The following is a 23,320-nucleotide window of genomic DNA, read 5'->3' as shown; positions in this document are numbered from 1 at the left end:
CAATAAATACCATAATAACAACAGTTTGGGGCCTAGTTCGGGGTCTGGTTGAGTTTAATTTTATACGTACATTAGCAGCTTTCTGCATCCTGTCTGTAATATCAGATTGCAGAAAACAGTGGATAAATCTGCCAGAGTTCCACGATGTGTCACTTCCCCTTCACCTATTACACGCTCGGTCATTTCTATAAGGAGTGCTGTTTTTCCAGGTAGGCTGTGCCCACACTATCCTCAGAGTGTCCACTCTTTAGAAGTGCCCCTACCATTCCAAATCATATTTTGACCATGTCGCAGATCAGCTCTTTTTCCTCCAGTTTCTTTTTTCCAATTTCCTTCCCCGCATAACAGCTTCTGACAGCTACGCATGGATAACAAGCTGGACGGCAATGCTGTGCCGCCATCGTATTCTACAGCAGCCAGCATTATGGTCTAATTCTTGATGGATTATATGTTGTAGGAAACATACTATTTTATTTCATGATTTACGATGATGTATCTTATGCATATACCATAACTCATCTTCTGGTCAGAATCGTGCAACCTCAAGGAAAATTGAGAGAAATACAAACATGACGATAAGAAAATTTAAAAAGTTGGCAATCACATTTATTCGACTATAGAAATTAAATGGAGCCAGTTACACCAGCAATTAAAACAAATTGCCCATGTTCCAGGAAGCAGATTACACAAATGTGAAGCCATAAAAAAGAAAGGTCTAACAAACAAATGGGTACTAACAATTTACTTTTAATTTCAACACATAATGACATGTTGGCTAAACCGCAATACACTTATAAACAGCATTTCATTCAGTTTATTAACTTCGGTACGGCTTAAATTCCACAAGTCAGCTTATCGAGAAACACATTTCATTTAGTAAACATTTGTGTCCACTATTCCTTCATGAAATTCAGAGAGAACAGCTGCATCAGTAAGTCTACAATCCGTACATTTTAGGCAGAAATATACCCATTTAATTTTCTAATTTGTAAGAGTTCACTGCTCACAGATAAGAACATCCTATAGTATTTCCCACCTTCTCTACCCTGAAATGGACCATCAAACATGCATGTCCTCTCTCAAGGCAGATAAGAACACCCTGAAGTATTTCCACATTCGCTACCCTGAAATGGACCCTCACATGCATGTCCTCTCTCATGGCAGATAAGAACATCCTGAAGTATTTCCCACATTCACTACCCTGAAATGGACCCTCACATGCATGTCCTCTCTCATGGCAGAAAGGAACATCCTGAAGTATTTCCCACATTCACTACCCTGAAATGGACCCTCACATGCATGTCCTCACTCATGGCAGATAAGAACATCCTGAAGTATTTCCCACATTCACTACCCTGAAATGGACCCTCATGTCCATGTCTTTTTTTATTTTATTTTTATTGTTGAATATTTAATCAAAAATTTGATTTTTGCAACATCTTTACTTTTTGTTTCATTTAGTCGTATTTAGGGCCTCATTACGACTCAGGCGGTAAGGGGTTTACGGCAGCGTAAACAGCGCAGACCCTTACCGCCTGATTCCGAGGTCCCTTAGCGCCATGGCGGATTTAACACCTGCTTTTAGCAGGTGTTAAAATCCATGGCGCTAAGGGACCATGTTGTTAATTACGCCACCGTAATTTACGGTGGCGTAATTAACGCCTTCCCCACTCCCATTATGCCCTATGGGGCAAAAATGGGAATGGGGAAGGGTAAATGGGGATTGGGGACTTACCGCCCCGCCAACCTCGGAATGGGGCAGTAAGTCCGCCTACCGCCATGGCGTAAACGTAGTTTACGCCATGGTGGTAAAGGTACGACCCAGGCGGTAACTTACCGCCTGGGTCATAATGAGGCCCTTAGTTTCTTGGGGTTAAATCTTACATTTCTGGCTATTTTGAGCGCAGTTAAGGAGAAGAAGGTCATCCAAGTAGGTAAGAAAGTTTTAATTTTTGTTTCTTTTCAAGGCAAGTTTTTCAATTATGGTGTGAAGGATCTTAAATGTTGCTAGTTGCCACTAATCATCCTTTTCCACCATGTTTCTTCGTCAGTTACTGCTGAGTGTTGGCAGATGTTTCCCATTTTCCCTTCCCCATTCCCATTTTTGCCCCATGGCGTAATTAGCACCATCGCGGGTTAGCGCCATGGACTTTGGCAGGCGTTAAAGTGGGAATCCGGTGTTAAGGGTTAACGCCGTTGTTAACCCTTAACGCCGGGGTTGTAATGACCTCCTTAGTCTTGCTCTCATTATGAGATTGCGTGCCGCTCTGCTTGGAAATTTCTTGATGTAGTTCTGGGGGTCGTCTCGTTTCTTCCATAGTGAGGGCAAGTGAGAGACGAGCTTGTATTCGGACGCTACATCTAGGGTGTGAATCCAGTCCATCTCTTTTATTTTTTTGGTTATTCTTGTGGGATTATTGGTCAGATCATCTTCTGTGCATTCAATGGTTTTTAGTAGAGCTTGATTTTCTTCCTTCCATTAGTTTAGCATTGTGCAGCTTCCCCCTAGGGTTTCTTTGAGCACCAGATCGTGGAGAAAGGAGCAGTTAGGGAGAATACATTTCCTGTAGAGCATAAGTGTGTTGCAGTCCACAGTGCGTGGAAGGGAAAGCAGACTGAGTTCTCGGCGTATCAGTGTAATTGGAGTTGAATCTGGTAGGCCGACAGTCGTCCTCCAGAAGTAAGCTTCTAGTTTAGGCCAAAGAGTCTTAGGTAGGCATGGCATAGCTTCTGATCCATATGTTACAATGGGAACCGCTTTTTGTTTGTAAAAGTTCAGTAGTGGAATGGTAGAAAATTTGCCAAATTTTCTATCTATTGCTTTGCCTTTTGTTGCTAGGCTTCGAACTTAGTCAAACAGAGATTCTTGCATAGCCGTGTCCTTTGCTGAGTTGTCCAATATTACGCCAAGATATTGAAAGTTCTTTACTCTTTCAATTTCGGTTCTTTCTAGGAACCAGTTGGACTTGTCTTGTATTTTGGCTGTGCGTTCCATCACCATGATTTTAGTTTTATTGGTGTTGATTTCTAGGTTGTTCTCATTGCACAATAATTGTAAATTGGTGAGTTGGCGTTGAAGGCCTATGGGCGTTAAATCCAGTAAGATAAGGTTGTCCGTGTATAGCAGTCTGCTGATGCTTGTTTGTGCTATTTTTGGTGGAAAGGATCTGATCAGAGCTTCAGAGTGTTGATAGTCTCCCATGTAAGCGATGAAGAGGGCCGGTGCCAACGGGCAGCCCTGTTTGACTCCTCTTTTTGTGTTGATTCGAGTGGATAGACTGCCTTGCTGATTTAGTCTCACTTTAATGTTGGTATCCGTATGAAGTGCTTTGATCGGATTTAGGATGTCGCTTGGGCAGCCCCAGGTAGATAATTTCTGCCAGAGTCTGGTACGATCGACTCTTATCAAATGCTTTAGAGAAGTCTATGAAGGCTGTATACACTTTTAGGTGGCCGTCTTTTACTTTGGGCCTCATTACAACCTTGGTGCTAAGTGCACCAACTTTACCACCATGGTGTAAACTCCGTTTACACCATGGTGGATGGCGGATTTACCGCCTCATTCCAAGGTGAGTGGGGCGGTAAATCCCCATTTCCCATTTTCCCTTCCCCATTCCCATTTTTGCCCCATAGGGCATAATGGGAGTGGGGAAGGCGCTAATTACGCCGCCGTAAATTACGGCGGCGTAATTAGCACCATGGCAGGTTAGCGCCATGGATTTTAACGCCTGCTAAAAGCAGGCGTTAAAATCAGAATCAGGCGTTAAGGGTTAACGGTGGCGTTAACCCTTAACGCCTGAGTTGTAATGAGGCCCTTTGTTTTTTAGGATGGTTAGGAGAAAGATGTTGATCGTCGTTCCTAGTGTTTTTTTTAAACCAGCTTGAAAGTTGTCATTACATGGGGCTAGTGAGGCCCAAGATTGGAATTTTTTCAAGAGGAGAGAGCCGAAGACTTTCCCTATGGGGTCCAGTAAGGCAATAGGTTGATAGTTTGTGGGATCTTTCTTGTCGCCTTTCTTATAAATCGGGACCACTATTGCGGACAGCCACGTTGGGGGGATCGATTGTACAGCCATGCATCGTGTGAACACAGTTCTTATAAATTTAACCCATTCGTCAGGATGTGATTTTAGGTCGAAATTGGTGATGCCGTCGGGGCCCGGGGCTCGAGATTTGTACAGTTTTCTGATGATGTCGCAGATGTCATCTAGATCGTCCAGCTTTGTCCAAGCATCGGTTTGGTTCAGGGGTTTCGAGTCAGTCATCGATGAATATAGGAACACATATTGTGATGTGGTATTTGGCAGTTCGAAGAGTGATCTGAAGTGAGCAGCCCAAGTGACTTCATTGATTGAGTTTGTAATTTCTGGGCCAGTGGTTGAAGATGTTTTGTTAAGTAGCGACCAGAATTCTTTCGAGTTGTTGGAACAGATGGATTCCAGCATGGTTTCGGCATCTTGTTGGTGTAATATCCATCTGTGTCTTCTCACCCAAGATTTGTATTCTCTCATTAATTCTTTAATTGCTATTACTCTTTTGGTCATGGGGAGTGTTGCTGCAGATCTTTTTGCTTTCCTGAAGGCGCGGCGTCTCAGGACCAGGAGTTTGTCATATGAATGAATTAGGTGTTTGAGGGTTTTTGTTAAGGTTACCTTTCTGCGTCTTATATTAGAGCAGCTAAGGGGCATAATCCGTAGCCTCATGTTTGGGTATGTCGGTTGAATTTGCATACCGATTCGTAAGGTCTCTTATACTTTGCGCTGTGAGGCGCAATCTGTTTCTTTGGTTGTTTTGTTCCAGTCCGACCTCCATCTTATCCTGGTTGGTGTAGGATAATTTCCATGAAGTTACGAGGAGATTGTGATCGCTAGATGTGGTTTGCTGGAGGTCGAAGGAGGTTGTTAAGGATAAAATAGGTTCAGACACGAAAGTATAATCAATAGTTGACGCCGATTTGTTATTCGCCCATGTTGGAGGACGAGTATTACTTTTGTATACTGTGTCCAGGTTGTGAAGATGTCTCGAGTTCATCAATTTGGCCCACGTTTCGCCTCGTTGTTCGCTCAGTGTTTTGTCTTTGGTAGAATTTTGGTTGCACAGGGCGTTTAGGTCGCCACATATTATGAGGTGGTAGGTATTGTGGGTGGTTCGTATTTCATCAACAGTGGTTTCAATTAGGGTCAAAACGTTTTTTTGATCAATTGCAGCAGGGTTCCAATAGACATTTAATACTGCCACAGGAATCGATTGTTGAAGTACTTCGTTAGGAGAGGAGAGTTTCCATGTTAATAGTAGTGCGAGTAATGAGTAGTTTGAGACGATGATGTCTGTTATTGCCAAGCCACTGTTGATACGGCATGCGGTAAGCAAGCCCGTGGATGGTCGACCAATCGGGTGTTTTAATGCCGGCGCCAAACGGAGATCAAAGCCGTCAAGTGATGGAGTTTTGGTCAGCCAAGTTTCCTGGAAGCACCACAGATCGGGTGATCCTAGATTGACATCACTGGGTGAGGTTTGGTGCTTAAATCCTCTAGTGTTCCATGATCCAAGTCTAAGATCACGAGGTGAGCTCTTTTGTGTATTAGTCGAGTCTCGCAGATTGGACCTGTCCATGAATTGCTACTTCGATCGATGCGTTGCCAGTGCCTTTGGGAGCCAGGCCCAAAAGTTAGATGAAGTCGAATTTTTGGTTTTGAGTGTTGGAGGTGGGTCTTGTACTGGGTGAATGATCTTAGTAAGGTTCCTGTGTTGATCATGTCGTTCTTTGTGGAAGGCTATTTTTGCTTCCCGCTTTTCTTTGATATCATCGTCTAGCCTGGTTGAGGTTCGAGTAGATTGAGGTGGAGCTTCGGTCTGACTCGATGGTGGCACATTTGAGTCTTGATGTGCAATCCCTAAGGTATTTCGATACGAGTGTCTGCGTTCGTGTGAGCTGACATTTGTATTGTGTTTAGGGTTTGAATGATGAGCGTTTTCACTGTTATTTTGTAACTTTTTCCGTGTGAGTTCAGTGTTTTTGGAACTTGGGCATTCAGAGGTGTTACTCTGTTGTGTCTTTTAATTTTAGCTTCAGTTTTTGCAATAACTTGGTGCCCCTCCATTAGGGTATCATGATAACGGGAAATGACTAGCTCTTGTAGTTCCTTGTGTGGCAGAAATAGCCACCCTTGGTAATAGGGCAGATCATTGGTGACAGAGTAGTCCGGGCCTTTTTTTACCCAGTCCTGCAGGGCTGTAGGATCAAAGAGTTGCTGGATCTTTACCTGAATGTCCTCTAGTGTCTGTAGAGTAGTCATGCCAAGAATTCTTTGTTCGGAAATTATAGGTACTGGTTCTGGGTTCACTTCTGCCTCTCCCATCCCTATTCGGGATAAGGCGTCTGCTTTACCATTCTTACAACCTGGTCGATAGGTTATTACGAAATCGAACTCGGCAAAGAACAATGCCCATCGGAGTTGACGTGACGATTGGGCCTTGGCTGTCTTTAAATACTGTAAGTTACGGTGATCGGTGATCACAGTAATGGTATGCCTGGCACCGAGAAGATAGTGCCCCCATGCCTTGAAGGTGGATTTAATGGCTAATAACTCATTGTCGATAACCGCATAGTTTAACTCGGGTGCCGAGAACTTTCTGGACCAAAACTGGCCAGTTTCAGGGTCCTTTTGAGACAGGACAGCTCCCATGGCTAGACTGGATGCATCAGTTTCCACTATGTATGGAAGTTCAGGGCGCGGGTGCTTTAATACAGGTGCAGACGTGAATTTTGCTTTCAGCTCTTGGAAGACATTTTCAGCTTCTTCAATCCACATAAAGCGTTTATTTTTTCGCAAGATTGCTGTGATGGGATGTACAACATGTGAAAAATCTGGGATGAATCTGCGGTAGAAATTGGCAAAGCCGAGCATGCTTTGTACTCCTTTAACTGAACTTGGTGATGGCCACTTAAGGATTGCGTCCACCTTTCGTGAGTCCATTCGGACTCCCTTTGGGGTCAGGATAAACCCAAGGAATTCAACTTTTGTGGCATGAAAAATGAATTTTTCCAGTTTTGCATATAGTTTGTGCTGGCGCAATTTCTGAAGGACTGCTCGGACGTGCTTCACATGGTCAGATTCTGAAAAGGAGTATACTAGAATATCATCGATATATACGACGACGCAAACGTCAATGAGTCCACGAAGGACATCATTCATGAAGTATTGGAAGGCTGCTGGTGCATTGCACAACCCGAAAGGCATCACCTGGTATTCGAATAACCCATAGTGCGGAAAGCAGTCTTCCATTCGTCGCCTTCTTTTACACATACCAGATGGTATGCCCCCCGGAGATCTAAATTAGTGTATATAGAAGCGTCCTTCACTTGGTCTAATAGTTCAAGGATCAGAGGCAATGGGTATCGGTTCTTAACAGTTATCTGGTTCAATGCGCGGTAGTCTATGGTCACTTTTGTTTTTGGCCACGAAGAACAAATCTGAAGATGCAGGGACTTGGATGGGCGAATAAAGCCATTGGCAAGGTACTGGTATAAGTATTGTAGGTGAAGGTTCTCAGGTTCCGTAAGGGCATAGATCCTGCTACAAGGGGGTTGTGCACCGGGTATGAGATCGATTTGACAATCGTACGATCTGTGAGGAGGTAAGGTGTTTGCCTGTTCATTTTGGAAGACATCCTGGAATTCTTGGTACTCTGGAGGTAGTTGCATGACTGCTGTGGTTACTGTGGCCAGGCCTGCGTTCTGACTTTTCTTTGGGTAACAGGTTTGTGCACAATCCAGGAAGGTTATTCTCTTCTCTCACCAATCAATGCAAGGATTATGTGTTTCCAACAAAGGTATCCCCAGTATTATTTGGAACTGTGGGGCTTTGATTAGATCAAACACAATAGTCTCTCGATGCCCATCCTGACCCAATAGTGTCATCTCTGCGGTGGAATGAGTTACAGGCCCAGAGGCAATTTCAGTTCCATCGACTGTGGTGATGACATCTGAGGTGGTTTTTCGGCAGAGAGGTAGAATCATCCTGGAAGCCAATTCATAGTCCACATAGTTTCCTATGGCCCCACTATCAATGTATGCCCTTACTGCGTGCATACGCGATGGCTGCCCTGGATCTACGAGGACCATTGGTATAATGAAATGCAAGGTCTGAGTATCCTTCTTCAAGCTCGGCAAGCGGACCTCTACGCTTGTCGGCCGTGGTCGTTTCCCGAGTCTGACTCCATATGGCTTTTATCAGCAGCTCCTACCACCTTCTTGGGTGGTTTTACAGGGCAATCCCGTAGAAAATGTCCAGAAGTTCCACAATATAGACACAATTGCACTTGCCATCTCCTTTCTCTTTCCTTCTGGGTTAGGGATCCTTTAACTCCTCCGATTTGCATGGGTTCTGAAGCATCTGCTCCTCTGGGGTTAGCGTGGGTTTTGACCAACACCCGATTCTCAAACTTGGCTCGATCAGCCTTTCTGTTCTGAAGTCTGTGATCTAACTGGATAACTGGACCACTAAGTCTATATATTCAGCGCAGTCTTGAGGTGGGTTCACGACTTGAGCCAAGACATCCTTGAGTTCTCCTCGAAGCCCTCGATGAAATAACGTGATTCGTTTTACCTCAGGCCATCCAGTTTCCACTATCAACCTATTAAAGGTTGCGATGTAGGATAGAAGGTCCTGGTTACCCTGTCGTAGGGACAAAAGTTCGTTATCCAGGGCCTGTCCTTGGGCGTGCCGGGCAAATAGTCTTTACAGGCTCATTTGAAAGCGGTGAAAATCCCGAAGAATTGGGTCATCCTGAGTAACTAGTGGAATTGACCAATCAGCTGCACTGCCGCTGAGATATGACAATACAAAGGCTACCTTGGCTTGATCGTTTGGGAAGGCTCCAGGTCTGCATAAAAAGTGCAAGCGGCATTGGTTCATAAACACGGCAAACCTTTTGGGATCCCCGGCAAAGCGTTCGGGTGGAGCTATTGGAATATCTCCTGGTAGGTATATTTGCACAGGGTTACTCGATAACACAGGAGCTGGATTTCCCCCGGAACCAGGTAGCGGTGCTTGTCCAGCCTGGCATTGCAATAGTTGCCTAGCAAGGTCATCAGTTCACTCCTTTGACAAAATCAATTCTCTCCTAAGAGCATTGGTTTCTTGACAGGCGGAATGCACTTCAGCCCTCAGTTCCCCTAGTAGTTGTGCCAATTGGTCAGTCTCTGAGGTATCCATAACGCCCGGGTGGGAATTTGTGGGTAGGCTTCGCGTTCTGTTACGCTCACCTGGCTCCCACAGAGGCGTCGATCGGAACTGGACAGCTGCGGTCTCCACCAATGTGACGCGTAGGGCCGAGATGATGGACTGGACTGGCCCACCTAGCTTCGTTTGCTTGGCCCGTAGGAATATTCTTCTGCAAATGGAGAAAGTGAATTAACCACCCGTGGAGTTGAGCGTAAATCCCCCCACCCCCGCTGTTCTCCCCCACAGATCACCTTTGATGTCCCCTCTTACAGTCTCACCTGATGGTTTGAAAAGATGAGCTCTCCATCTGCATTGAGCGTAGGGCGCCTTGATAACCAATTGCTTCACTGGCTCGAAGGAATTGGTGAGTTCCAGAACAATATTGACTCAGACTCCCGGCAAGACGCCGTAAGTATAAAGTTTGTAAGAGTTCAAATGCCTGACTTTCACTCTTGTCCGATTCCTTGCAGGTTGCAGCTTGACCCTAATGAAGAGTTCCTCGTGGCAACTGGTAGTATTCTGGTAAGGATTTGTATTTTCCAACACAGTTCGATGAAAGAATGTCGATATGTAACCTGTTGCTTTCTCCCTTATTCAGGCGCTGAGAGAAAGTATGAAGTCTCGGGGAATAATACCTCTGGCGGTAAAATCAGGTAAGTCTATTGTGGTGAGGAGGGTTCCCCTTGTTAGTCCCTTTGTTTCACCTTGCTGTCCTTTTGTTTCCCCTTAGGGGCCGGGGTTCGGCGAAGATGCAGTGGAAGCTGCGCCGACCCGTGAAGAGGAATAGTACCCCCGGTGGTAAAATCAGGTAAATCTATGGGGGGGGTGACTAATAGTCCTCTGTGTATTCCCTTGGCTCACCTTGCTGTTCTTGTCTTCTCCTTAGGTGCCGGTGTGTGGCGGGAACATGCAGGAGGATGCAGTGGAATGTGAAGATGCTGCGAAGGCCGGTGAGTTCAGCGCGGCGCTGCAGCAGGTGAGGCGACGTGCATAAAATAACTTCTTTCTTCCAGCTCGAAGGCACGATGGATCAGGAATTCAGGTAAGGATCAAAGGTATTGCTCTTGTTCTAACCTTTTCTCCTTCTTTCTCCCTTTTTCTAGGAGCTCCAAACTCGAGGCGGGCGTGGCAGAAGGCTGGATGCAGACTTGCAGGCACCGTGAGCGTAACGCTGCTGGATGCAGAATAACGCGAAGCGTGTGCTGCTCTTATGGCGTGGTTTAAATAGCCTCCAAAGTAGTCCCAGATAAGTATTCCTCCCCAGCCCCACCCGAGTAAAAAATAGTCCCTAAGTAAAGTAGTCCCTTCCAAGTCTCTTTTGGCTTGGTGCTCTTGCAGCATGGTCTGCATCAGGTAGGTTTGCAGCATGGTCTGCATCAGGTAAGTTTTAATCTATGAGCCTGGTGCCTATGGTGACAGGACTGACTCTCCATGTGAGCCAGGCGCCATAGGCGCCAGGACTGGACCCAAATAGCCCCTAGAAGGGGTTGTTGGGCTTGCTTAGGATAACTTGATGCCTGCTTCCGGGGTTGCTGGACTTGGTCTGGGTCCCCGGGGGTAGGCATCATGACAGTACCCCAGACTTCGAAAGTGTCTTTCTCGGTCTATCAATTTGTTTTTAATTCATCTTGAGGTAATATGAAGATGGCACATTGCTCTTCCGTGGTAGTGGCTCGGTTCAACAATCCTCAACTCATCTGATATAATTTCAGTCAGCTTTGGAATGAGCTGCATCAAGGCCAGGACTCCTCTTCTATTTAGTGTGACTTCATCTCTGTTGTCTTTCGTTTGTTCTAGCGTAAGGATCCATTTTTCCGTCAAGTTTTCAGATTTAGTAGAATTGTATTGTGAGTTTGTTGTGGAGTGTTGGTGTCGAGTAGGCTAGGCGGTGGTTTGTCTTGAACTATTTCTTCGTTCAAGATTTCTTAGTGATGGTTTGGGCAAGTGTTTTGCAGCAATCGGTCGAACCGATTCGTTTGAGTGCTCTAGTTGGATGCTGTTGTTTCTTTCTGCTCTTGGTTTTTGTTTTTTTTGGTCGTCCTTCATGCTGACGAATCTGGGTCGCATGTTTGATTCTGTTTTTTGTTTGTTTGCTGCCGAGCGTTCGATCTTCTGTCGACGTTCTTCCAGTGTTAAGAAAATTGGTCAATTTTCTAATTTTTTGGGGTTGGTGTTACTCATTGGATCCTTGGTTTGCGATTCCAATTTAGAAGGGCTGGTTTTGTCTTCTTCTAGGTGAGATTAAGTGCCCATATCGGGTGTTGTGTCCAAGTGCTCTGTGAGATTCATTAGGTCAGAGTTTAACAGAAAGTCCTCGGATGTTTTCGGTGAGCTCCTGGTGACATAGCTTGTGACTGAGGGTTGAGGGCTCGTTGGGACATCGATCTGTTGGGATAATTTGTTTTGAGAGGTCTGTTGTCTCTTAGGTAATACAACGAGTTTAGAACCCAGGTTAGAAGTTTTTTTTTATTGGAAGAGGAGTTTTGTTGGCCGCATCTGAGGCAGAAGGATTGTTTAAGTTTTTGGGTTTAGTTGAATCAAAGATTGAGTAGGGTTGCTCCATTGGGTCTTTTGCTGCTTTACTTCTGTTTTCTTCGTCGTCGATTACAAGGACGATATTGGTGATTGATCCATTTGTGGGTTGGGATAGTAGCTGTTGATTATTTTTGGGGTCCAGATCGTTTCTTCCGATGCAATATTTTTATGTAGGTTTCCAGCTGTGAGAACGATGAGTGGTGCAGGAATGGAACGTTAGGTTGTATAGTTGATCCATTTACTGATGATCGTTTTTCTAAAAGGTTCATGTTCGATTCTATTGTCTGAAGGCGTGCGTTTATGTCAGCCAAGTTTGTGCAAGGAATTTTCTTTGCGTCTTTTTGGGCTGTGACGTGGCCTTCAAGGAAAATGAGTTTCGTATGGATCATGGCTTGGAGTACTGTATGATCTTTTAATGTGTCGTGTAGTGATTCATAAAGCTTGGTGAAGGGAACCAAGGCAATCGTTAATGCTGACATATATGAAAGTAAATCCGGTTTCATTGGTAGGTGCAGAGGATTTTCTGCTTGGCCCGTGTGTAGGAGTGGAGGGAATGTAGAAGCTTGATCTATCGTAGCGTGGATCATGGTCGTGATATGATTTCCTTTTGTCTCTAAATTCCTGGGACAGTCGATTTGTGTGACTGGTTTTGTTGGGTTCTCTTGGCTCTTCTATCTCCTGTTGATTTAGGTTTCGCTGTTCAGTTGGTGAAGTAGGTGGTGAAACTATTATGTCCTGTGAAGCTGGGTAGAGTAGTGATGACATTGGAGGAGAGGATGGGGTAGCTGTTTGTTTCTTGTTCTGTGCAGCAGTCGAAGCGATCTCAGGCTCCGTGACGTGTTGTGGCTCGTTTGTTAATAGGATTGGGTGGGATGATCAGTGGAGGCGGCGAAGGGGCTGGGGTTTGAGATGAGAGTGGGGTTTGGCCGAAGATAAAGTCGTCGTAAATCACTGTGCTGATTGTTTTATCTGGTATAGAACCACTTTCCATGTTGGTAGGTTGAGTATTTTTTTTTTCTGTGGGCGATAGCTTGGTTTTTGAGGGGATTGGTGTGGCCTTTTCATTTTCATCAGTTTTCCTGTGCTTACTAAGTGGTTGAAGTTCATGCACTGCGTCCAGTAGTTCGGCATCTGTGAGCTCATACATTCCGCTTGTGCAGCTTCCCCCATTTTTTTTTTTAAAGAACTTTGTCAACGTTGATAGTGGAGAAAGTTTTGGTCTTATATTTTTCTCATTTAAGATTTTTCCTTTAGATTTGCTTACTTTCACATTTGTGGTATTTTTTGTACTTTTGCATTATTTTGTGAGATAGTATTGTCTTTGGAATGTCTTTTTGTTTTCCTTTTGGACGTCGTTTGCACTTGGCGCAAACGTTTTTTTAAGTTGGTTGTGCTTGTTTTGTTACTTTGTATAGGTTGCGCCTCTGAGAGGCGGGGCACGGGAACTTCAAGGGTGTCAGAGAGCTCCTGCTCCGATGACGTCGAGGGGAGGACGTGCAGTCGATGCTCCACGGCGGCAACAGACGCATGCCGGGGCGCCTCCCTCCTTTCCTAGTATGATTCTCGTGGCTCCGTGCCCCCACCCTCCGCATGTACAAGGGCAAGGACGATGCGAGAGGCTGCAAGTGCGCCGCCGCCCACTGGCTCCACGGCGGCTTGGCGTGATTTCAGGTCTCCGGCTGCCTCCTCTGCCGGGCCCAGCGACGACTCCATGCCAGGGCAGGTGGAGGAGCCCAATGAGGCTGGAGGGATCTCCGGATTCTCCATTGCTGACTGCAGGGACCAAGGCACGGACCCGGACTTGCAAGAGGTCTGCTCCTCGACTGCAGACACAGCACCCCCTCCGGGGTAGGCCAGTAAGCGAGCAGGGAGAGACGTGGCGGGTGGGGTCGTGTTTGCTGGTCTAGGAATAGTGTCCATGTTTGTTTGCTGAGGATGAATGGCAAGTGTCTCGAGCTCCTCAGTTGATTTCAAAGGGGGATCAGTTGAGGGTTGAGAGCCATTTAATGCAGGTCACAGGCTTTTGCTTAAAGTCTGTGTGGGTAGTTTGAAAACTTTCTTTCCCACTTTGTTTCCAACAGTTTTAACGGATTTGGTGGTAGGTGCTAAGGTGCTTGGTGAGTTTTGGGCTTCTTCTTGGAGGAGTTTGTCAAGGTGTGGACGAGGGCGCAGGCTTTTTAGGCACCCATTTTCTTCCTCTAGAGGAGTCTGTGGGGAGGCAGTCAGTCCAGTCATGCCAGCCATGACTGCAGGACTACCACTCTCTGCCACTCCGCGTCCGCTCAGCGGTAGCTCCAAGTCTTTATGGTGGGTAGGTGTAGCTCCTCCTTTAGGTAAGGGTGGACAGGGAAACCAGACCAAAACAGAAAGTAGCCTGCAGGACTGCCACTCTACTCATGTCCATTTTTTGTATTGTGCATATTTAGGTTATTGTTCTCACTGATCCTGATTCTCACCTGCGTGACCTCTCTGGTGGAGAGGAAGATGAACATTCCTAGCATATCCTTTGCCACATTCAGTGCACTCATGAGGTTTCACACCTGTGTGTGTTCTCTGGTGGGCAATAAGATTCCCCCTGAGAATACACCCTTTCCCACATTCTGTGTACTCATGAGGTTTCCCACCAGTATGTTTTCTTTAGTGGTAACCTCACTCTTTGTAGCAAACCCTTTCCCACATTCAGTGCACACATGAGGTTTCTAACCTGTATGTGTTCTCTCGTGGCAAATAAGATGTCCCTTCTCAATAAACCCTTTCCCACATTCAGTGCACTCATGTGGTTTCTCACCTGTATGTGTTCTCTGGTGGCAAATAAGATTTCCCTTTTTAGTAAAACCTTTCCCACATTCAGTGCACATGTGGGGTTTCTCACCTGTATGTGATATCTGGTGGTGTGTAAGCCCTCCCTTTGTAGTAAACCCTTTCCCACATTCAGTGCACTCATGTGGTTTCTCACCTGTATGTGTTCTCTGGTGGCAAATAAGATTTCCCTTCTCAATAAACCCTTTCCCACATTCAGTGCACTCATGTGGTTTCTCACCTGTATGTGATCGCTGGTGGACAGTAAGATATCCCTTTGTAGCAAACCCTTTCCCACATTCAGTGCACACATGGGGTTTCTCACCTGTATGTGATATCTGGTGGTGTGTAAGCCCTCCCTTTGTAGTAAACCCTTTTCCACATTCAGTGCATTTATATGGTTTCTCACCTGTATGTGTTCTCTCGTGGCAAATAAGATGTCCCTTCTCAATAAACCATTTCCCACATTCAGTGCACTCATGTGGTTTCTCACCTGTATGTGTTCTCTGGTGGCAAATAAGATTTCCCTTCTTAGTAAAACCTTTCCCACATTCAGTGCACACATGGGGTTTCTCACCTGTATGTGATATCTGGTGGTGTGTAAGCCCTCCCTTTGTAGTAAACCTTTTCCCACATTCAGTGCACTCATGTGGTTTCTCACCTGTATGTGTTCTCTGGTGGCAAATAAGATTTCCCTTCTCAATAAACCCTTTCCCACATTCAGTGCACTCATGTGGTTTCTCTCCTGTATGTGATCTCTGGTGGCGAATAAGAGATCCCTTCACAGCAAACCCTTTCCCACATTCAGTGCACTCATGTGGTTTCTCACCTGTATGTATTCTCTGGTGGTAAATAAGATGTCCCTTCTTAATAAAACCTTTCCCACATTCGGTGCACACGTGGGGTTCCTCACCTGTATGTGATATCTGGTGGTGTGTAAGCCATCTCTTTGTAGTAAACCCTTTCCCACATTCAGTGCACTCATGTGGTTTCACACCTGTATGTGTTCTCTGGTGGCAAATAAGATTTCCCTTCTCAATAAACCCTTTCCCACATTCAGTGCACTCATGTGGTTTCTCTCCTGTATGTGATCTCCGGTGGCGAATAAGAGATCCCTTCACAGCAAACACTTTCCCACATTCAGTGCACTCATGTGGTTTCTCACCTGTATGTGTTCTCTCGTGGCAAATACGATTTCCCTTCTGAGCAAACCCTCTCCCACATTCAGTGCACACATGGGGTTTCTCACCTGGATGCATCCTCTGGTGGCAGATAGGTGTATTATGCAAACAGAAGCTATTCCCAAATTTAATGCACTGATAAGGTTTTTCACATATGTTATCACGTGGGTAATACGTAGATAGCAACTTTCTAGACAGTTTGTTATGCCAGGATCTTAAGAAGCCACTCTCCACTGAACCGTTTTCCAAACTCGGAGCATAGTGGAGCTTTCTCATGCGAGGGTCATTTCTAGTGACCAGCAAGAATATTCTTTGGAAAGAATCTTTTAAAATATTCAGTGCAAGGATACCGTTTGACCATTCACATTTACAAACCCCTTAAGATACCCTTACAGTTAGAGTTTATATAAAATAGCACTGACATGTGTTCTCTCAGGAATAATACACAAAAGCTTGTTTTACTGCACATCAAACCCTGTTGCCAACGTTAGTCTGTAATGCTGGGTATTTATTGTAGCGGTGTTAAAGGCTTCTTCGTGTGTGTTGAATGGATGAAACCCATCATATATTCAATAGGCATGTCAATCCCAGTTCCTGAAAAGCCCCAGAAGACAACTGGACCCGAGACTTGTATCCTTTGGTGTTAGGAAATTGTGCATCGTATTAATGAAGCTTTGCACTTCATTAGTCCAGAGAGTTTAACAAATCACTGTTGCACTTTTTGGGGCATCAATCACCTATTGAAATAAAAGGAGAAGCACATTATTAGTTTCACCATGTTCTGGTCGCAGGAATCACCAATAGGCAGAAAGGTTCCAACTAGTAGTGAGGTGCATTATTTAATTACAGACGTAGTAACTAATAAGACTTTGAAGAGCCATCTATTGAGGACAGGCACCCAAATAGGTAGCAGAGTAGCGGTGCTCTTATGATGAAATATAATAGGGCTCATTTTGAGTTGGGCGTGTGGGTAAAATACGCATTTATTCACGTACACCACTGCATTACCGCACCACCCAACAGTAAGGTTGGTGGAAATTTGGAGGAGCCACTTCCAGCTATAAGCTGGAGGTAAATACGGCAACTTATCAAATGTCGGTGGAATTACTGCCACAGTAATTACACCGAAAAACCCCACAGAGTCCTATGCACTGAGAATAAATGGGGACTCATACTCCCACCAGCACCTGTAATCCGGCGGTACCAAGTGGTGGTATTTGAAACAGTTTGATGGTTTCTGGGTGGATTTACCAATCAGATACCAATCAGATACCAAACATCCAAACAGCCATTCGCAACAAGATCAGCTCACTCCAAGCCAAAATCCTGAACACCAAAATAGCGCTCCCCTCCTCCCCTCCCCCCCTCCACCCACCCCCACCCCCTCCCCATCCCCATCCCCCCCAGCCTTTTACGGCACCGTTAACCACTTAGCGCCAGGGTCGTAATGACCCCCATAGTCTTTGAGATCGGGGTCCAACATTAGTATGTGCCTGTTTTTCTGGTAGATTTTCCTAATGATGTTATTGTCGTTGGAATACCAAGTTATCAGTCTGACGGGGTTAGTCTCGGGTTCCTTGGTCTTGTCTCTGGCTTTCAGTTCCGTTCCGTTTCTGAGAGTGACATTCTCTCTGGCTTTATTTATAGTGCTGGTCGGGTAACCTCTGTCTAGGAATCTATTTTCAATGAGTTTGAATTTCTCGAGGTATTTAGCCTTGGTGCTGCAATTCCTCTTGATCTTATGAATTCCCCAATCAGGATGTCAATAGTGCTTCTGAGCTGCAAACTATTTGCATGCAGCGTAGCATTAAACTCAGTTCTTTTCCTGTAGTTCATGATCTGTAGTTTCCCCTTCTTCAATGTAAATGCAGACGTCTAGATAGTTAATTCTTTCTTTATTTTTGTCTAACGTGAAGCTCGGTCGTTTAGGTAATTACAGTATTGGTCAAATTGTTCAGTGTTGCCGTCTCATATAATATGTACATTGTCTATGTACCTTAGCCATTTGATCACATTTGCTGATAATGTTGGTGTGTGGTTATGTTAAAGGATATTTATGCAGCATACTATCACCACTGGTATGGTCCCTTGGTGCTCTGGCAGATCTGAAAGGGAAAGAGGGTGGGGTGGGTTAGTAGGGCTGAGCGGGATAAGAGCAAGAGTGCTGTGATAAGCTGTTGACATCAGTTTGGTTAACACCATTAGCTGAGCTTAAGTGCTTTTGGGTTGGTTGCCGTTGTTGGAATGGAAAAGAGTTTATCCCACCCCCCTATGCACTTCAAAATAAAGCGACCCCATACGAGGCCATATAACACATAAGGGGGGAGTGGTCCACAACACCAGGTCTCACATAAAGGCCCTGCGGCGCATAGAAGTAGATGCATAGCACTAGAAATGCCCATAACCTGCGACTCCATTTTGCATTAGGCCCAAGAAAGAACAGGCTGCAGACTTGCGCTGCTCACATCCAGAGTTCACTGAGGTTCACAAAGTCCAATTGCTGCACACCATGCTGGCTCCGCACGAGCCCTGTTCCCACGGAAGTCCATTTCCCTCTCGTCCTTTCCGTGTTGCAAATATTTAGTATCATCTCAAGGAATGCACCGTGCGACGAGCGTGAGACAGCACCAGCCTCCATGCTGTGCCCATCCATCTCCACAAACTTGCAAGCAGGCCGCTAAACCCCACCCAGCTAGGGCAGAGCCAGCCCCACACCCCTCAGTTGACCCCCACACATTTGCATTTTTGATAAGCACAAGACCCCAAGTTAATCATCTCACGTCTCGACTATGGAAATGCCCTAAAGCTCGGTGCTAGTAAGCAAAGTATCTCCAAACTCCAACACATTCAAAATGATGCAGTTAGAATTATTAAGCAGAAAACCAAAACACAACACATTAGCAATGCAAGAAAACAACTGCACAGGCTCAAGGTGGAAGACAGGGTCCAGTTTAAAGCAATGACTCTGGTCCATAAGTGTCTCTATGAGCAAGCCCCTACTTATCTCAAATCTCAAATCTCCCGATATGTGGCAAGCAGATCTCTCAGATCAGAAAACTCTGGCCAAATTGTTGTTCCTTCATACAAGAGAATGAACGGACTAGGCAGAGCCTATCCCACGGTCGCTGCTGACAAATGGAACAAGTTCCCACTATATCTGAGATTAGAGTCCAACCTCATAAGCTTCCGAAAGAAATTGAAAACCCTTCTTTTTAAGTAAATGAGATAAAGACATTGGGCCTCATTACAACCCTGGCGTTGGACCATGGTGCTATTAGCACCATGGTCCATGCCGGATTCCGCCATGGTGGATGGCGGATTTACCGCCCCATTCCAAGGTTGGCTGGGCGGTAAATCCCCATTCACCATGGCCTCTTCCCCATTCACATTTTTGGCCCATAGGGCTCAATGGGAATGGGGAAGGCGCTAATTACGGCACCAGCTGTCCTGTTTTTATATGTCGCATTGTCTAGAGTCTATATGTTGCGCCCTGATGCCCTCGGGAGGCCGGCGCGTTATGAACAAATAGCATAACCCCATGTCCACCAAAAAGATCTAAAGACGACTCGTCTATATTTCTTGCTAACAGACGCACGTCTCTTGTAACATGAGGTACCGGGCGGGGTAAATCCCAGATCATTCCCTGGGGGAGACTTGGGTGCGGGACCCGAGGTATCAATGAAGCTCTGAATGTTTAGGTCAGCAGGACTGTATTTTATCCTCACTTCTCCCTGGCACCCCTTTCCTGTGTTGCCCAGGTGTCTGCATTAATGAGTGAATAGTCGGTTTTAGTTGTTTAGCTTAGATGCATTGTATTTATGTGTGCCCTGACCTTCACCGCAAGGATGAGCCCCAGCTGACCCACGTGCACCAAGAAGGATGCGGAAGAACCGGCCAATTACCGCCTGGCATCCCCTATGGAGCAGGCCCATGTGTAGGGTGCCTCCAACCAGGAGCACCAAAACGTACCTTATACGAATGACACTTGTTGGGTTTATAAACCCATGCCTAATGATGTAAGACCAGAGCACTCTCAAGCTGCAGATTTCTTTGCTGGCACTTCTATTTTGAAGGAGTTAACCTTGTTATCCTTGCAATGATATCTCCTGGCATCTTTCCCTAGTGGGTTGCATTTACTCTGGAGTGCACACACAGAGGGGCTGGTTTCATTTGGTGACCCCTGTGATGTGTTTCCTCAGCCCCTGTACTTGTGGCGATATCCAGGTGGCCTCTCCGGAAGGGCTGTGCCCACCTACAGTGACCAGTCCCCCAAAATGCGTATGACACAGAAGTGGTCCTTGCGGGTGCTGCCTTTGCAGAAATCCTGTCTGCTCGTTGGAGCGGGGCCAAGCCCCAAGGAGAGAACCGGACCTGTTGTGAATTACCCAAGAACTGAGGCTTACGGAAGAACTTGACTACATGAGTATAGCTTGGAAGGAATAACAATGTTTTGAGTGAGAAATGGGGTTGTTTAAATGAAATGAACACACAATGAGTAAAAGTGAAGACAGAGTGGGTAGTAATTGTTGAGATTTGTATGGACATTTTTCTTATATTGATAAGAAGAGGAAGGAAAGGGAACAACCCACTTCCACCCCACTGCCCCCTCACCCCGAGTGAGGGGTGGGGAAGGCGGCCTCACAGTGCACTGTCCAGACCAGTGCGGAAAAATAAATATAAGGAGAAAATCAGGAGCCCCATATAGTTATAGGGCTCGGGAAAAGTAGTGGTGGTCGTTTAAGCTTGTTGTTTTATTTGTTTTTAGTGTATTTTTTCTATGTGGAGAAGGCCCAGCAGGGGCGGGGTGGTGTGTAGTTGTGTGGGAATAAGTGGCTTGATGAGAATTGAAAATGTTTTTGGGGAGGCAAAATAAGTGAAGTGGTTGTCTATTTTTTGGGGAACAACATTTTTTTGACTCATATTAGCTGACTATATCACAATAATTAAGGTAACAATATTCTAGAAGGTGACAGGACTGCACCGTCTTTCTGTTGGGGACAGGGGGAGAGAACCCTCAAAAAGGACAATTGTGAAACAACACAAAATAACCCTCAGCATTGGGAACGACACCCCTCTAGATCACATGTGTAAGAGCGTGCCCCTGTATTGCAAATAGATCAAGAAATATAACCAATGGGAAGCAGAGAAAAGGGGAAGGGATGCCTCACTCCTGGCCAGAGGGGGGGCGTCTTTCGATAAGTGTGCCTTAGACCATATGTCCACATACCTGACTGCCAAGTACAAAGTGAACCCCCTACGGAGCAGACGAGAGGTAATAGATTTCTAGAAGTTTTTTGAGGAGACAGAGGCACCCGGGAACGAAGGGGCGACACCAAATAAGAGGACAGAAATCAGCACAGGGGTCGGGGACAAGGAGGAGAAGCACCAAAAAAGCTTTACCCACTATTGACAAGACCAGCAGAAGGGTATTTGAACCCAACCTATGTATCGGGGGGAACAGCTGTAGCAGGCCCTAGCACAGCACCGCCCCCTCCATACACCCCACCACCAGCGCTCTCTACCCATACAGGAGCAAGTGCTAGGCATATCGAAGTAGCGTTGACCACAGCTTGTACCAAAATAGCCAGACTATGAGCACCATGTGAGGTGGCTAGAGGATAAGAAATACCGATCCTAAACACAACCCCCTGCCCCCCAAGCAGCCGTCCTCGCCCCCCGGGGGACGAATGGAAATCAGGGGATTCTGTTCTGAATTGACAGTGCCCCCATATGAGCTGTATGTATGGAGAGGGATGGGGCGACAGATAGCTTAGGATATGAGAATGTGGGTCGGCAAGGGTGGATGAGGAATACTGCAGTAACTGAAGAAGCAGAAGAAGGGGCAGTGGGAGGGGTTGCACAAGTACCCCTGAACACATCGCGAGTAGAAAGTTTGTGGGATGAGAGTTTAAGAGAGCAATTTGGGAGGATGGCAGTAGAAAGCAAAAAAGGAAGTGGTTTGAAAATTGGGAAAGTAAAAACGAAATTGCAACTACCCTAATCCAAAAGGACGCAGGTCGCCCTCATGTTCCTTGGGCAACAATGGACAAAAACAACCTCCTTAAATCCCTCCCACCACTCACGGCAGGTGCAGGGAAATGGATCTATGCCTTTGAGAAGCACACTGCAGGGGTGCCCCTCGTAATAAGAGGGGCACTAGCAAGCTCAAAAGCTTGCTAGTTTCCGCAGTGGGCGATCAGGCAGAATCAGTTTGTGTGAAAGCTGGTTACCCGGGAGTAACAATAAGCAATGACACCCATGACAAGGCGTCATTTAACAACATTAGGGCAAAGGTGTGGGATGCACGGCAGAGGGCCTTCCCTGATACTCCCGATTTACACTCAATAATGCAATGCACTATGGGAGATGAGGAAGATGCTGCACAATGCATTCTTCGAGTCCACGAGATGTGGAGGGCGGAAACGGGCAGTGCCTGGGACCAATCAATGTCCTTGTTTTATTTTATCATGAAGAGGGGGCTCCTAAAGGAAGTAAAGAAGGCCCTAGATAAAATTGCGGAGGTGGATCGATGACCTGAAATTCAAAGCATCATAGTACACCATTGCAGGAGGATCAAAGAAAGAGAAAAGGAAACTATCCAAAGAAGGCAGGCAGAGGAAGCAAAACTAGTCCAAAATAAACTAGTGAAAGTAGCTGCAGTGACTGTGGCACAGCCCCCAGGACCGACGGGGGAGGATGGGTGCATCTCTGTGGCCACACAGGCACACATGGCAGCTGTATGGGCAGACAATGGGCAAGGACAGTGGGTAGGAAATCAGCCATATGCAGGAGCCCAAAAGCAAGGAGGCCACCAAGAGGAAGAGGTGGGTTTCGAGGGTAAGGGGGCGGGGGGGAAATTGGGGGGCAAGGGCCAAGAGGAGGCAGGCAAAGACAGTGTTGGTCATGTGGGAATCGGGACATTTCTCCAGGGAAGGTCGAAGCAGTGCAAGGAGGGAACTACAACTATAATCAACAGCCATATGGAAATTCCCACCCAGGCAGCCCACAGGGGCCTGTCTAAGGATCGACTATGATCCCATACGAGATACACCAAGCATACACTACATTACTGCCCCATATTCCGAGCCCATACGGCCCACTGCCACAACAGCAAGCCATGCAGCAACACAAAGCATGCCCCAACCCACAGCCCCCTACCAAGGGGCCTCAGTGATGGGAGGGAACCCATTTGCATGCCCCGGTACGGACAAGTACTCAGACTAGGACAGCCCATAGAGAGCACGTGCGTGTCCAATACTATCAATGTCCTTGCATCCAGAAGAGAAACTTCTGGTGGGGGCAGAGATAGTAAATAAACAATTATTCTTTATGGTGCAGGAAAGTCATGCCTCAGCAAAGGTGACTTTCCGCTATCTGGAAAAACTCTTGCCAGGCAAGGATTCTCTGGGGCTGTAGCTACGGTTCCTTACACAGATAATTTGGATGTCAAAATAGGAGGGAGGATTGTGTAAGTGCCCCTCCTTTGCATTGAAAGTTCCCCTGTCAATTTACTGGGAAGAGACCTACTCAGCAAACTAAAAATGACAATATAATTCCCAGTTAGCGAGTTTCTCTGTG

General features: G+C 46.1%; 1 protein-coding gene across 1 annotated transcript in view; it reads right to left on the bottom strand.

The window, feature by feature from the left end:
• Positions 1–23,320, bottom strand: part of LOC138511142 (zinc finger protein 585A-like) — a 185,115-nt gene that overhangs the window by 106,137 nt on the left and 55,658 nt on the right. The window contains exon 3 of the mRNA XM_069626634.1: positions 14,467–16,479. Within this exon, the coding sequence (XP_069482735.1) occupies positions 14,467–16,018 (1,552 nt within the window). The 5' untranslated portion in view covers positions 16,019–16,479. The remainder of the gene's footprint in view (positions 1–14,466; positions 16,480–23,320) is intronic.

The sequence above is a fragment of the Ambystoma mexicanum genome, chromosome 6p, assembly GCF_040938575.1.
Source record: "Ambystoma mexicanum isolate Mex_15411 chromosome 6p, UKY_AmexF1_1, whole genome shotgun sequence".
Classification (NCBI taxonomy): Eukaryota; Metazoa; Chordata; class Amphibia; order Caudata; family Ambystomatidae; genus Ambystoma; species Ambystoma mexicanum.
Note: the sequence above shows the minus strand (reverse complement) of the source record. Positions and strands in the feature narration are given on the sequence as shown.